Here is a 17169-nt window from a genome sequence, read left to right on the forward strand (position 1 = left end):
TTACCAAACATGATATCCTTCTCCAGCGACTGGTCCCTCCTGACAATATGTCCAAAGTATGAGAGACGAAGTTTGGCCATCTTGGCCTCTAAGGTGCACTCTGACTGTGCTTCTTCCAGAATGGATCTGTTGGTTTTTTTGGCAGCCCGTGGCACTTTCAATATTCTCCTTCAACACCATAACTCAAAGGCATCAATTCTACAGTCTTCATTATTCATTGTCCAGCTTTTGCATGCATATGAGGTTATTGAAAATACCATGGCTTGGGTCAGACGCACCTTAGTCCTAAAGCTGACGCACAGTTGAGTTTTGAGTATTAATTTTGTTCCCTACAACTTTGCTAAACTTGTTTACTCGTTCTAATTAGAGATTTTGTGTGTGTGTGTGTGTGTGTATTCTTTTAGATTTTCTACATACAAAATCATATCACCTGTGAATATAGCTAGTTTTACTTTTTATTTTCTTTTTAGTTCTTTTTGGCTAATTGCCCTCCAGTAGAGTATTTCTTGTTCCTGATCCCAGGGGGAAGAATATGATTCTTGGTGGGTATTCTATAGATGTCTTTTATGCAATTAAGGAGGTAACCTTCTATTCCTAGTTTGGTCACTTTTTTTTTTTTTTTTAATTATAAAAGAGTTGGATTTTGTCAAATGCTTTTTGGTGTCTAGTAAGATCATAGGCTATTTTTCCCCCTAGCTTTGGTAGCGTAGTGGTTACGAATCGGGCTGTGAGCCTTTAGGTCAACAGTTTGAAACTGCCAGCTATTCTGTGGGGGAAAGATGAGGCTTTTTGTTCCTGTAAAGATTTATAGCCTCGGAAACCCTGTACAGGGTCACTATCAGTCAGAACAACTCCATGGCACATCACCACCACCACCACCACCATTCTTTAATGTTAATGTATGTTAATATGGTATGTAAATGGATTTTCAGATGTTAAGGTAGCCTTGCTTTCCTGGGATAAATCTACTTGACCATAGTGCCTAATTTCTTTGCTACCCCATTGACTTTGGTTGACTAGTACTTCGTTGAGAACATTTTCATCTGTATCTATAAGAGATATTGGTCTGTAGTTAATTTTTTTCCTTCTTGATGTCTTTGTCTGGTTTTGGTTTCAGGATAATATTTGGCCTCCTAGGATGTGTTGGGCAGTTTTCCTTCCACTTATATTTTTTGTGTGACCATTTTTTGTTGCATTTTATGTCAGTCAAAATATTTTTGTTTTTAGTAATATAATATCTTGCATCTTCTTATGGATTGATCTTTGTTTTACCCTCTTAAAAAATATTCTTTAATATACTTTTTAAAAGTGACCTCACTATTTTTATACTTTGTTCTTTAAACCTTTTTGTAATTTCTCACATAAATAGTCTTTTTGCCTGATCTTTTCAGTGGTCAGCTTGGCATAAAATAGTTTAAAAAGCAAAATATACTTCTAAAAGTAAAGCATTTGGTTTCTAAATGTTAAAAAGATAGATTAGATCCTAAAATGCTATAAAATGTTTTATGTTCATATCAGGGATGTATTTAATCTTTTATAGGAACTTTATTGGGATATACTCTGCAATTCACCATATGAATTTTGTATAATTCAATGGTTGTTAGTATGTTCACAGAATTGTGCAGCCACTAAAGCTGCGTAATTGTAGAGAACATTTTCATCACCCTAAAGAGAAACCTGTACCCATTAAGCATCCACTCCCCCTTACCCAGCCCCTGTTAAACTCTCATCTACTTTCTATCTGTTTTTCATGTAAGTGGGATCATAAACTATTTATCTTTTTGTGACTGACTTATTTCACTCCTTGGTTTCGAGGTCCATTCATATATTATGTGTCAGTAATGATTTAAAAACTTCAAAATATTTGTGGTGTTTAGTCTTGGGAAGTGGGGAATGTTTTAAATATGTAGATACTGGGCAGATTGTGGTCTGTACTGTCCCAATATGTTGAGTGAAAAGGGTTGGAGTTGGGCCCAAAGTGGGCATTGCTGACCAGGCTCTTTAGTTTTCTGCCCAGGGTCTGTTTTGACCTTGGGAAGAGGGCTCTGTCACCTTCTTTTGATTGTCAAAGGAATCTGTTCTTTCAGTATTTTTCCAAACCATGTCAAAAGTTTTCAATTGAAGCTCATTTATTTGATTTTCACTTTTTATGAAAATGAGTGACAACATAATTGCTTGAAAAGTAAATGCAAAGAAAATATTTTCTAAGTCAATAAGTGTTCTTTGTGATACACCTGGATGTGTGTGCTTTAGGTCATGTGGCCTTCCAGGTATTACTTTTGCTGCAGGTGGCTGGGTTGATCTGGATCATAGACTCTCTCTAGCAGAGCTACTGAAGCATCTCAGTCCATAGACTTTGTCAGTTCCTTTGTCTTACTGGAAAATTAAAGATGAAATGACCATTCTTTGCTTGAGTGCAGTGCATGTGTGTTCAGAGGAAGCAGCCTCCCATGGTAGCTGGGTACACCCTCTGCCCCAGTGGGGCAGGTTCCCGTTCTTTCCTACTGTCTGCTGTGCAGGACTCTGGACTGAGGTGGCCCCGTGGTTCCTTCATCTTTGGAACTTGTCCTGTCCTTTTCCTCTCTGGCTTCCTTCCCAGTGCCAGCTTTGCATGCCTACTCTCAGGAACCCCTTCTTGCTCATCTGGCCTCAGTTTTTCCATGAGGAGGTCCCTTGGGCCTCACTAGGAAAGCACTTTGTTGCTCTTTCTGCAGTTTCTTCTCCAGTGAGTTTTTGTTTAGGGATGTCCTTAGTCTCCCCAGTTGAATTAGATCTGGGAGCAGGGACCTCATGTGTTTGCTTTCTATTCGCCCTGGTCCTTCACACACAGGACCTGGCACATAATTAGCAGTAAATAAGTCAATGACAGTGAAGTGAATAGTGTAATCTCCATTTTACAACTAAACAGGTAGAAATTTTGTGAGGTTAGGCCCAGAAAGGCAAAAGGGCACTCAAATGATCTGTCGGTAGCAGAGACCCTGCGACAGGTGGTGTATGTGTTTGTGTGCACAGATATATGGGGGACTTCAACAGATTAGTGGGGAAAATGGAATTAAGGGATAGTGGAATTTCCCCACAAACTTGTCGAAACCCCCTTGTGTATGTCTCTGTGTGTCAGTACACGTGCCCGCTCCTATGTAGTATGTCTTTGTGTACATGGCCCTGCATTTCTATGCATGTATTTGTGTGTGTGTGCGTGCGTATGTGTGAGGGGGTTTCAAAAAGTGAAATAGAAAAGTAATGGAATTTTTCCACAAACTTTTTTTTAAGTCCCCTTGCATGTGTAAATAGGTTCCCGTGTATCCATGTGTACATGCAGGGTGTGTTTATATCTGTCTGTTTTTAGGTATATATCTCTGTGTGTACATGTTCCTGTGTGTCTGTGCACATTGCGCATGTGTGTTCGCACGTACATGCCCTTGTGTGTCTGCATGCTCTCACACATGTACATGATGTGTGCATGCCTGTGAATGTGTATGTTTGTGCATATAAATGGGTATGCTGTTCATTTGTGCATATGTATGTGCGTAAATGTACGTTTGTGTCTGTGTGCATATGCTCTTGTATATGCATGTTTGTGGTGTTACTCAAGCTTTTGTGTCTGTGTGTTTATGGCTTTGTGACTGTGTGTGCCTGAATTTGTGTGTGCAGCATGTTTGTGTTTTGACACATATTCGGTATGTGTTGGATCAGAATGAAACTACATCCTGTTTGCTTCAGCACCTCAACACCATTCCCTTTCACTCAAGAGTGCTTACCTTGGACCCGGGGAGAACTTAATTGTCCTCACAAAGCAAGATTGGAACCCATGACACCACATCTCTAGGAGTCGTTTATCCTGTCCCCTGACGCTTGTTGCACATGGAGCACCCCAGTGCCAGGCATGGGGTGACTTGCTCCATGAGGCTTTGCTGCGAGACTTGTGTGCAGGAAAGTGTCTACCCCATGTCACCCACTGGGGTTCTCTTCTGGCCAGTGAGGGCCTCCCCTCGTATGCTGCTCTAGGCGAGGTCTTACTCTTGGCAGTTTGTTATTGGGAACATGTATGTGATGGCCTCTTTTATGTTATTTACCATTGATGACAGCGGGAACTAGAATTACAGCGACAGCGTGATGAGCATAAAATCGAGCAACTTCAGCGGACGGTGAGGGACCTGCAGTCGAAGGAAGGCTTACGTCTTGGCAGTGACCTTTGTGTGAATTCTCCTCGCATACCCAGCCACACAGAGCCACGCTTTCCATCGGACCTCACCGGCCTCCGAGAGCGGCAGGAGGAGCTAGAGAAGATAAGGCAGCAGCTGCTCTGTGCCGCTGGGCTCCTGACCAGCTTCATCCACCAGACTCTGAACAGGTGTGCATATGTTCATCAGAACTCATTAGTGCAGTCTAAGCATTGCGTTTTTAAATTTAGAAAATTTGTGTGCCATTTGCTGAAATAAAGACATTTTGTTACTTTCAGTTCCACATTTTAATGGAACATGTACCTTATTTCCTTTTCTGTGTGTGTGAAATGAAGTTTAGTCCTGTGTGTATGAATAAACAGGACTCCCTGGAAGATACTGATAAAACAGAATTTTTTGCTCTTCAATGTTAGAGAACATCTTGTGATTCACAAAGTGCCTGACTTTGGTCTCCATGTTTCCTTTGATATTAGTTCTGTGCTTGTGTGCATGTTTCCAGGTGTTCACCCGTTGAGGTCGCTGGTCATCACACTGGGGCTGCTGTGTACAGCCACTGCTGGCTCATGCTATTCAGGAGTCAAAGCCAGGGTGACTTAAATAATTGAAAATGTTGATATTTCTCTTCTTTCTGATGAAAGAATTCAGCTAACATAATTCTCCTTTCTCTAATTACATTAATTTTATAGAGCTGTAAGATTTTTCAAGCCAAGCTTCATTTAAGCCTCTTTCTGCTCAGTGTTTGGTGATGAAGGTGGTTACCCCCATAGGTCCCACTGCCCCACCTAGAGTGACTTCTGGCCGAGGCCGGTATCAGCACCTGCTGTGCAACTGTTGACATATTGTCATGTTGTGTGGCACCACTCCTACATTCATAGACTTCCCGGCAACCGGCCCCTTTGCTGAGGAAATACACTTATGAACTAAATGTAGCTCAACAAGTAATTCCTAAGCACTCAGGACTGTTAGGTAACCCTCTAGCAGCCATGCAGGTGGTCCCCATTTCCTCATGCTGCACTATGCTTTTGGTGGTGTACAACCTCATTTTCTTGGTCTCCATCCACCAGAAGATTTGTGAATTAGCTTTGGAGTAAGTCAGTTGGTATCCATAAGGACACTTTAAATGCTTATTTATTTTTACAGAACAATTAATGACTGGACATCATCAAATGAGAAAGCAGTGGCCTCATTGCTGCAGACCCTGGAAGAACTGAAATCTGACCTGAGCACATCCACCTCCTCTCAGGTGAGTGATGGACTCATAACATGGTGGCCCTCTGCCCTCTCTGTGCCTCTCCTTCCTGCTCCCCCTGCCTCTCTCTTCTCTGTCCTCCCCATCCCCTGCCCTGTGTCTTCCTTGTCCTGTGTTTCCTCCAGCCACCCCACATCCCTTGTCCCGTGTCCCTCACACTCAGGGTCCCCCCACCCCACAATCTCCCACTGTTTTCTCCCCACCCTATGTTCCTGCTCCTCTTTTTTCCTGCCCTTGTCTTTCCTGCCCCATGTTTTCCCCTTCCCTTTCCCCCATCCCATGTTCCTCCTGCACTGTGTCCTCTTGCCCCATCAGGGGCTGGCTGGCCTTAACCACTGTGTTCATGTGTTGCTGTACTTGGCCCCGTGCCATCTCCCAATGTTCTTGTACCCTTTTTGTGGGCAGAATAGTCATATAGTCATGGAAGAAATGAATTTCCTTTAAGGAACTCTTATGGTCTGCCTGCGAGTCATGAATAAGGCAGCTTGTCAGCACCACTAGGGTTAGCTGAAACAGACCTGGCCTCGTGCCAGAACCCCTTTTGTAGGACACTGGAAAGCACTGTGACATCTTGACTGTAACCTAGATGCAGCGTCAGTTAGCCTGTATGTGCTTTCCCCAACACTGAATGACAACCCCACCACCAAAAAACACACAATAATATGCACACCTTTTAATCTAAGTACTTTAAAACTTTTTTTGTTTTCTTTTTCTCAAGAAAAAAACAGCTGCACAGCTGCAGATCCAACTTGTAGAAGCCTTGCTGAGAGACAATGATTCCCTTACAAAAGTGGTTAGCACAGTGACCCAAGAGAAGGCGGAGCTGTGCAAGGCTGTGTCCAAGCTTGAAAAGACTCTGAAGCACCACCTGCAAAAGGGCTGCACCCTGAGTGTATGTATTTGCCCCTTTTCCTGGAAATGGAAACCTTTGAGGTGCTGACCTGAAATGTGGCAAGAAAACGGGAACTTTCTTTACATATATACACACGCACTCACTTGCACACATGCACACACTCAGGCTGGCACATACAGGCTCAGGCACATTCACTGGCACACACAGACTTCTACACACACTTACATTTTGTTATATATGTGGCTTTTCCCACCACTAGTTCATTTTTGGTATTGTTAAGTACCGTGGAGTCAGTTCTGATTCATAGTGACCCTGCACAGGGTTTCCGAGGCTATAAATCTTTATGGGAGCAGAACGCCTTATCGTTCTCCTATAGAATAGCTGGTAGTTTTGAACTGCTGACCTTGAGGTTGGCAGCCCGATTCATAAGCACTACACTACCAAAGCTCCTTAAGAATGTAATAAGCTGATCAAATTAGTTTAATTTGGCTTTCCCTTAGTTAGAACGATTTATACATTTTCCTGATTATGCATTTTAATAAACTTTTTTCTGTAATGCCAGTTTTGTTTTTCCATATAATTAGGTTGCTGTTTGTGATTCGTTTTACATTTAAAATCTTTAAAAAGCTACATTAAAATTTACTTAAAGTAAAATTTGCCCATTTTTTGGTATACAGTAGTATGAGTTTTAACACTATTAGCATAATACAGAACAATGCCATCCCCTGAAAGAATTGGAGTCACAACCTATCCACCCATTACCAGGTGGCAGGCACTGATGTGATCTTGGTCCCTATAGTTTTCCCTTGTCTGGATTGTCGTCTAAGTAGAATCCTATAGTATGTAATCTTTTGAACTAGGTTCTTTGACTTACTTTCATAATACATGTATGCATTTATCTGTGTATTATGTTGATGTATCAATAGTTTGTTCCTTTCATTTCTGAGTAATTTTCCATGGTATGAATGTGTCACAGTTGATCTGTTCACCCATTAAAGGGTTGTTACAGATGTCAGCTATTATGAATACTGCTGCTGTAACCATTTGTGTGTTCATTTTTGTGAAAACATAAATTTTCATTAGCACAGAAACCAATAAATAGGATATTAGATCACAGCATAAATTTCTATTGAACTTTTTAAGTCACTGCCACACTTTACCAGAGTGACTGTACGATTTTGCTTTTTCTCCAGCAAAGTGTTCCAGTTACTTGCCATCCTTGCTTTGATAGTATTAGTGCTTTTATTTTTACGTTAGCCTACACAATTCTAATAGGTGTTTAAGAAGCATTGGTGGTACAATGGTTATGTGCTTGGCTGCATGGGAGAAAGACCTAGTGATCTGCTCCCATAAAGATTTTACAGCCAAGAAAGCCCGCCCCATAGAGAATTGAATTTCTGCTCTGTCAATAAGATCACTATGAGTTGGAATCAACTTGATAGTTTACAACAGCGGTAAGTGTGTAGTGGTAGCTCATTGTGGTTTTAATGTCGAATTTCCTAATAATTAAAGATAATGAGCATCTGTTGTGTGTTTATTTGCCACCTGTATGTTTTCTTTGGTGCAGTATCCAAATCTTTTGCCTATTTTTATTTAAAGAAAATTTATTATTAAATTTTGAGTGTTCTTTATAATACATGTCCTCTGTCAGATGTGTGACTTGCAAATATTTTCTCCCAGTCTCTGGATAGTCTTCACTTCCTCTGTGTGCTATCTCTTGCTAAGCAGATTTTTACTTTTATTGAATCCAGAGTATCAATTTGTCCTTTTATGGAGTATGCCTGGAGTTTTATAGTTTTGCGTTTTCTATTTCAGTCTGAGATCCACTCTGAGTTAATTTTTGTTTATGGTCTGAAGCGTAGGCCAAGGATCATTTTCATGCATATGAATGTCCATTTGTTTCTAACATAATTTCTTTAAAAGACTATCCTTTCTCCACTTAATTGTTTTTTCACCTTTGTCAAAAGTCAGCCAAGAACATTTGTGTTTGTATTTCTGGATGCTCTGTTCCATTGGTTTATTTGTTAATCCTTTACTAGCTGTTTTGATTAATACAGATATGTCTTCATACTGGGTATTGGGAATCCTGTAACTATATTCTCCTTTATAAATAATTTAGTCTATTCTAATTCCTTTATCCTTCAATATAAAGTTTATAATTCTGATGGTTATGTGATTGGGACTGTATTAAATCTTGTTGAGGTCCTGTGTCGGGTTCTAGCCTCGACAAGGAAGTATGGGTGTCACGAAGAAGGGAGATCTGGCGGCGAAAGGGATAGAGACAGAGAGAGATGAAATATATACAAAAAAGACAGACACACAGATATGATGCAAGCTGGCAGGTAGACAGATCTGCAAACATATTGCCTAGCATTGCCCAGCATTGCACAACATTGCATGCAAAACTCACTCTACCTCAGCCTTTTATTCTCTTTTTTAGGGAGGGATTTATTACAAAGGAAGGATGTAATTCACAAAGGGAGGATGTCACAAAGGGAATATGTGATTAAGACAGGATATGGAACTGAAATGTGATTAATCATTCAAAACAGGACATAATGATTCATAGGAACAACTTAAGATAATTTCATAGTTTTTCTTAACAATCTAACATTTTTATTTTTACAGAAAAAAGGTTCAATCAAGCTGTTATATATTAATTTTTAGGCTTAAATGATCTAGAGTAGTGACGTGCGGTTTCTTAAGGGATACATAACACAAGACCTTTTTAAAGTGTTGAAGAGCAAAGGTGTCAGGTTGAGGACTAAGGTGTGCCTGACCCAAGCCATGGTATTTTCAATAACCTCATATGCATGCAAAAGCTGGACAGTGAATAAGGAAGACCTTAAAAGAATTGATGCATTTGAGTTATGGTGTTGGAGGGGAATATTGAAAGTGCCACGGGCTGCCGAAAGAACCAACAGATCTGTTTTGGAAGAAGTGCAGCCAGAGTGCTCCTTGGAGGTCAGGATGGCCAAACTTCATCTCTCATACTTCGGGCATATTGTCAGGAGGTACCAGTCACTGGAGATGGATTGGCAAATTGGCAGCATAAATGGCTTAAGCATGGCAACAATTGTGAGGTTGGCCCAGGATGGGGCACTGTTTCAGTCTGCTGTGCATAAGGTTGCTGTGAGTCGGTACCAACTCAATGGCACCTAACAGCAACAACAAATTGTAATGGCTATTGTAATTCAAAACAGCTGTAACCATACATTGACAGAGAACTTCCAGAGGTTCAAGCCAGATTCAGAAGAGGACATGGAACAGGGGATATCATTACTGACATCAGATGGGTTTTGGCTGAAAGCAGAGGACATCAGAAAGATGTTTACATGTGCTTTATTGACTACACAGACGCTTTAGATTTTGTGGATCATGACAGGCTGTGAACAACATTGAGGTGAATGAATATTCTGGAACACCTAATTGTACTCATGAGGAACCTGTACATAGACCAAAAAACAATTGTTTGAACAGAACAGGGGAACACTGAATGGTTTAAAATTAGGAAAGGTGTATGCCAGCGTTGTTTTCTTTTACTATATTTATTCAATTTGCATGCTGAGCAAATAATCCAAGAATTTGGAATATGTGATGAAAAACATGACATCAGGATTGGAGAGAGGAAGACTCATTAACAACTTGCAATATGCAGATGATACAACTTTGCTTGATGAAAGTGAAGAGGACTTAAAATACTTACTGATTGAGATCAAAGACCACAGCCTTTGGTATGAGTTGCATCTAAATGTAAAAAAAAAAACAACACAAAAATCATCACCACTGGACCAATAAACACCATTCATATAAATGGAAAGAAGATTGAAGTTGTCAGAGACTCCTTTTGCTTGGGTCAGCCATCAACACTCCTGGAAGCAGCAGTCAAGAAATCAATCTATGTTTTGCATTAGGCAAGCACAAGACCACTTTAAAGTGTTGAAGAATAAAAATGTCAGCTTGAGGACAAATGTGCACCCAATCCAAACCATGATATTTTCAATAACTTCATATGCACGTGACATTTGGACAGTGAATAAGGAAGACTGTACAACTGTTGATGCATTTGATCTATGGTGTTGGAGGAAAATATTAAAAGTACCATGGACTGCAAAAACAACAAACCAATCTGTATTGGAAGAATCAGCCAGAATGGCTCCCTGGAAACCATGATAGCCGGACTTTGTCTCTCATACTCCAGTGGGACCAATCACTGGAGAAGGATATCATGTTTGGTAAAATGGTGGGTCAGAGAAAAAGAGGAAGATTCCCAATGAGATGGGGTACCAGCAATGGTATGGATCACATCTCAATGAAAAGAAAACAAATTTCTCACTACTGGACCAATAAATAGCATTCTTATCAATGGAGAAAAGATTGAAGTTGTCAAGAACTTCATTCCTCTTGGATCAACTAACAACACCCATTGAGCAATGGGCTCAAATGAAGCAACAATTGTGAGATTAGCGCAGGACCAGGCCATGTTTCATTCTGTTGTGCATACATAGGGTCGCTATGAGTCGGTATAGACTAGATGATACCTAACAACAACAACATTGTAAATGGTACTTAAACCTATTTTGGTTTTCAGTTGGTCTAAATTAGTATATAAAACTACACTTGATGTTGTGTCCTGCAACCTTGTTACACTCACTTTTTAGCTCTCATGAGCGATATTTAGGATTTTCTACGTAGTCAATCATGTATAGGAGTGGTTTTGTTTCCATCTTTCCACTTTGAATGCCTTTGTTTCCTCTTGTTTTTTTTTTGCCTTATGCACTGACTAGAACTTCCATTATATTAGTGAATAGAAACAATAAAAATACATTCTTTCCTAGTTTCTAATCCATAAGGAAAATAATTCAATCTTTTATTGTTAAATATAATTTTGTGTGTGTATGAATGCTCTTTCTTGATGAAGTTCCTTCCTACTCTTATTTTGCTTAGAGATTTTTAAAATCATGAATGGATACTGACATCTGTCATGCTTTTCATGCATCTATTGTGGTTTTTCTAATTTAATCTGTTAGTATGTAGTGGATCACACTGATTGATTTCTGAGTAATGAGTGTACCTTGTAGTTCCATGAAAACACCCACTCAGTCATGATGGATCATTTCTTTTATGGTACTGGATTCTATTTATTAATGTTTTGTTGAGGATTTTTGTATCTGTGTTTAAGGGAGCTCTTGGTCTGCAATGTTCTTGTCTAGTGTGGCCTCATAAAATAAATTGAAGCATGCTCCTTCCTATTACTCTTATTTTCTGGAAGAGATTACATAGAGCTGGTATTATTTCTTCCTTAAATGTTTGTTGAAACATTTAAGTATATTCTTCTCTTAAAAGGTACTTAATGATGGATTCAACTTTTCTTACTATATACAGGACAATTCAAGTTATTTCTTCTTCATAGTGTTTTGGTAATATGTCTTTCAAGAGACCAAATCATGGATCACAAAACAAGCATTAAACATAAAAGAACTGAAATAATTCATAATACGTTCTCTGCAATTTTTATGGCTTTTTTTTTTTTAGTTTCTTAAAATATAGACGATTCATTTGAGACCTTGCTTTTCAAATGTAAGCATTTCATGTGATGAATTTCCCTTTAAGCAATGCTCTGGACTCTCCATATGCTATTATTGTTGTCCCAGCCTATACATGAGTGGTCAGGACAAGCTGCTTTGTCCCAGTTCTTCTCCCCTCAGAGTTCACATGGGCCCTCAGTAAGGTTTTGATGTGTGTAACTTGATGAACTAAGGTAGGATTAGGTATTTGCATCTACGAGGTTTGGTGTTTCTGGGACCAAAGAAGATGAGGGTTATATGAATAATAATCAAATAATGACTGTAGCCCATTGCAAAGATGGTGAAGACTGAGACAGGAATGACTTTTATGGGTGGTGTGTTACCACTATAGGGGGCTGCATCATGGCACCTGGAAGATGGACCCCTAGCGTGTGTACTCACCCCTAGGCCCTCTCCCACCCATGGCATTAGTTACTGTTCCTCATGGCCATTCTTTTCACAGAGGTCAAGCCGGGCTGCACTGAAGCATGAAAGGACAGCTTTTCAGGGGTCACTTAGACTCACCGACCCAGGACTGGGCATGCTGACGACACGTGAGGAAGCCGTCACCTGCAGTGTCAAGGTGAGCTGGTCCTCTGCATGGTGCTGGAGCAGTGAGAGTCACTTGGGCTAGATGTGTCACAAGTTTTCTCATACTGGTGGAGACAGTTCCAGTACTATGAGGTTCTCATCTGCTGGGCATACCTGCCACATAGACAGATAGTGTGCACCACTGTCCACATAGTAACACGCTCACACCAGTGGTCAGGTCACTTGATAAAGGAACTTAGGGAGGAGAGACCCAAGTACTAGGGATGAAGACTGAGTTGAAAGATTACAAGTCTCTGCAGACTGGAAATAGGAGAGCAGTGATCCTGAGGTCCTTGATTTGACAACATGGTAAATTGTAGATGCATTTTCAAGGGCAAACATGAACACCAAGGGTTTCACACTGCCAGCACCCAGCCTGCCCACAGATCATGATGAGGCCACCAATATGGATCAAACTTGGGACTCACTGACATAACAGTTCAGTGATTCTGCGGCACAGAGGTTCGTGGCCCAAACATTGTATGATAAATAGATCACTGTTTGAGTAGCAAGGTTTTCTCTGCCTGTGATTGTTATGTAAAGCTGATGCCCAAGATGATCTGCTGAGGAAACAGTAATCTGGTTCTTTTTCCAGAGCAGCATATACAAATGTGTAATACGAGATTTCTCAGCAAGATGCCTTTTTTTTCTTGTAATTAAGTGTTCCTGTTTCTTTTCTTTTAGATGGAGAAATTGTACCTACATTATTTGAGAGCTGAGAGCTTTCGAAAAGCCTTGATTTATCAGAAGAAGTACCTCTTACTGCTAATTGGTGGATTCCAAGACTCTGAGCAAGAAACCCTCTCAATGATTGCTCATTTGGGAGTATTTCCTTCCAAAGCAGATAAAAAAACCACTGCATCTCGTCCTTTCACCAAGTTCCGAACTGCTGTCAGGGTGGTGATTGCAATCCTAAGGTACACACCAGTGCCATCCTGTATAACTCATTGAGTACAGGGTGGACCAGGCCCTCTCGAGTGGCTGTCACGTGGTTATCTGGTTTTGCTCTTGGAAACTGCATCCTTTTTCAAGACAAATGGATTTGAGACCTTTAAAAGACACAGCTGACATTTGCTGTTAAGAAATCATGTTGTGCAAAAATATCACCTTCTAGAATGGTGCTTTTTAATTACAAAAGAATATACTGCCCTTTCTGAGTGTCATGTTGGATTCTTTCTAATAACAAGGATATCCAATGATGTGCAAAATAGGTTCTTTTTTTTTTTTTTAAGGTTTTTATTGTGGATTGAAAGTTTACATCTTCAAAGGGCACATTCTGCATGTCTGCTCATGGCCACCAGTTCTTAGTCCTCTTCTTAGTTGATGAATCTAGAGTCCTTAGCCGCTCCCCCTTTCCATGCCCCATCTCTGCCTCCGTCTCTGGCACTGCTGCTTCTCTGGATAAGGTCCTGCATTCTGCTTGTGTGTTCCTCTCTTGATGGTCCTAGGGTCCTCTGTTTCTGGACAAAACAGGTATATATATATATATATATATATTTAATAATGTTTTATTGTGAATTATATGATAGTTTACATGAGACAACTTTAGTTTTACATTCATTCCATTGTATATCATTTCATTGCCATGGTTCCAATCCCCTCCATGCAGCATCAACCAACCAAAGGGTATATCCTAGTAACCCACCCCCTAAACTCCCCCCTCCCCCCCAAGTCTTCGGCCCACAGTCCCTTTCCCTCTCTGGATCCAAAGTCCCCAGCCGCTTCATCACTCTACGTCATCGTCTCTGTCTCTATCTCAGACATCTCTGTTTTTTATGGGTAGGGTCCCGCTCTCGGCTCTTCTCCGTTGATGGTCCCAGAGACCTCCACTTCTAGACTGGAGAGTTAATCACTCCCTTCCTTGTTACAAAACATCTACCTTTGCATTTCCAACCCTCATAATCCATCCTGATAAGCATTGTTCACTACTGTATCACAAGTTACCCATCTGTATTTCCTTTCATCAGCTCCGCCCAGACAGATTGAATAGTACCCACTGGAGATTCTGCCTTCCTCCATGCCCCCTAGCACTAGGTTCCCTCTTGAAAGCTTGTAAGCCAGTCACTTCTTGCCTTTGTAGTCCCCCCTCCCCATTTGCGTATCCAATGTCCAAGTTGCCCATCTCCGTCCACTCTGTGTGTGGAGGGGGTGGGAATGTTTCTTGCTGTAAGGATTTGTTCCTTCTTTTGAGTTGCTGCTCCATAGGTATAGGTCAAGTTCATCAGACTGTATCAGCTCACTTTGTTTTTTTTTCCTCCCTCTTCTTTCTTCTCCTGGCTGAGTTCCGAAAAACAGGTTCATTTTTAAATGTCACTTTTACAAACTTATTTTCTCATAGTTAGGAGAAGTCTGAATTTCTAGGGGGCGGGAGGCTTTTTCTCTCTGTTGACTGAGAATAAAGGTCTTTGTCTCTTTGGAGCTTCTGCTCTTGTACAGTCTTTATGTGACTTGGCATCTATTTCCCTCATATCTGCTTGCTAGCTTGCTCTTTCATATCTCAAAAGAGATTGACTATAGTAATCCTGCCACATTAACAAGGACAGTCCTTCCCAAATGGGATTATAACCACAAGCATGTTGTTGTTACGTGCCGTCTAATTAGTTCCAACCCATAGTACCCTGTATAGGGTTTCCAAGGAGCAGCTGGTGAACTTGAACTGCCCACAGTGCCACACCAGGACTCTAACCATAAGCATAGAAGTTAGGATTTATGACACATATTTTGGGGGGACATAATTCAATGCAGAACATCCACTATTTGTAATGTTATCCATAATTTGTTATGACTCACATAGTTGAATGCCTTCACAAAGTCAATAAAGCACAGGTAAGTATCATCTATTTTATATTCTTTGCTTTCAGCCAAGAGCCAGCTCATACTAGCAGTGATATCCTTTATTGTATATCTTTTCTGGATGTGGACCCTGTTGATGTGTGACTGCAGTCATTTTTCAGTTATCTTCAGCAGAATTTTGCCTGCCTACATTACTAATAATATTCAGTAATATTCACATTTCGATCACTTTTTTAGGAATAAGCACAATTATGAATCTATTTGAGTCAGTTGGTCAGGGAGCTGTCTTCCAGATTTCTTAATATAGACAAGGAAGTGTTTGCAGGATTGCATCCATTTGTTGAAGTATCTCAATTAGTGTCTCATCAATTTCTGAACCCTTGTTTTTTCCCAGGGCCTTCTTTCTTCAGTACCAGCAGTTCTTGATCATATGCTTCTTTTTGAAATGGTTGAACACTGGCCAGTTCTTTTTGCTACAGTGACTCTGTCTGTTGCTTCCATCTTCTTTTAATACTTCCTCTACCATTCAATTTTGTTATCCCCTAGAATCCCTCAGTAATTCAACTCGAGATTTGAATTTTCTCTTCAGTTCTTTCAGCTTGAGATATGCCAACTGTGTTTTTTCCTTTTGATTTTCTAACTCTCCCAGTCTTTGCATGTTGTTATTGTTAGTACCGTAGAGTCAGTTCCGACTCATAGTGACCCAGTACAGGGTTTCCCAGGCTATAAATCTTTACAGGAGCAGAAAGCCTCATCTTTCTCCAGTGGAATGGCTGGTAGTTCTGAACTGCCAACTTTGAGGTTAGCAGCCCGATTCGTAACCATTACGCTACCAGAGCTCCTTTCATTATATAATACTTTATCTTGTCTTCTTAAACCATTCTTTGAACTGTTATGTTCAGCTCTTTTACATCACCATTTTTTCCGTTGACTTTACTTTTTAAGTTTTTTGTAAATTAGGTGAAGGTTTACCCTTCCATTCACTTTAGCTACTCTGCACTTTAGCTACTCTGCACTTTAGACTTTCAGAGTCTCTTCTGATATCATTTTGATCTTTTCCTTCTTGTCTGTCTTTTTAATGATCTTTCACTTTCTTATGTATGATATCCTTAATGTCAACCCCCCACAACTCTTCTGATGTTCAATCACTAGTGACTAGTGCATCAGATCTATTTTTGTGGTGGTCTATATGTTCAGGCAGGATGCATTCAAGGTTATATTTTGGCCTTTGTAGACTTGCTTTGATTTTCATCATCTTCAACTTGAACTTACACATAAATAAATAATTTATGATCTGTTCCATAATCAGCTATTGGCTTTGCCTTGGCTGATAATATTGAGCTTTTCCATCATTTCTTTACACAGATGTAGTAGATTTGATTCCCTTGTATTCCATCTAGTGAGACCTGTATATGTAGATGATGTTTTTGGGGAAAAAAAACTAAAAAACCTAATGAATTCTGATGACTAAGTTATTACTCTTGCAGAACTATATCATGCAATCTCTGACATAATTCTTTTATCACCGAGGTCATATTTTATAACTACCAATCCTGCTTCATTTCCAACTTTCACATTCTAATTACTGCTGCATTTTAATTGCATGTGTGATGAATTTCAGATTGCAACAGTTTGTAACAAAACCTTGAATGTAGTCATCTTTGGCCTTCATAATTGGTGTATAAATTTGAGTAGTAGTTTAATTAACTGGTGTTGTAAGAATATGAACATGAGACTGTCACTGACAGTGTTGTACTTCAGATACCAAAAAAAAAAAAAAACCCAAAACTTGCTGCCATGAAGTCAATTTTAGTGACCCTATATAGGACAGAAAAGAACTGCCTCTTAAGAGTTTCTGAGAGTGTAAACCTTTATGGGAACAGATTGCCTCGTCTTTCTCCTGAGAAGTTGCTGATGGATGATGGGTTTGAACTT

General features: G+C 40.1%; 1 protein-coding gene across 1 annotated transcript in view; it reads left to right on the forward strand.

The window, feature by feature from the left end:
- PCNT (pericentrin) overlaps positions 1–17169 on the forward strand; it is a 174585-nt gene that overhangs the window by 150600 nt on the left and 6816 nt on the right. Inside the window, 5 exon segments of the mRNA XM_006878175.1 lie at positions 4086–4351; positions 5322–5424; positions 6149–6322; positions 12314–12433; positions 13126–13358. Of these exon segments, the coding sequence (XP_006878237.1) occupies positions 4086–4351; positions 5322–5424; positions 6149–6322; positions 12314–12433; positions 13126–13358 (896 nt within the window).

The sequence above is a fragment of the Chrysochloris asiatica genome, unplaced genomic scaffold, assembly GCF_000296735.1.
Source record: "Chrysochloris asiatica unplaced genomic scaffold, ChrAsi1.0 scaffold00354, whole genome shotgun sequence".
In the NCBI taxonomy this organism is placed as follows: domain Eukaryota; kingdom Metazoa; phylum Chordata; class Mammalia; order Afrosoricida; family Chrysochloridae; genus Chrysochloris; species Chrysochloris asiatica.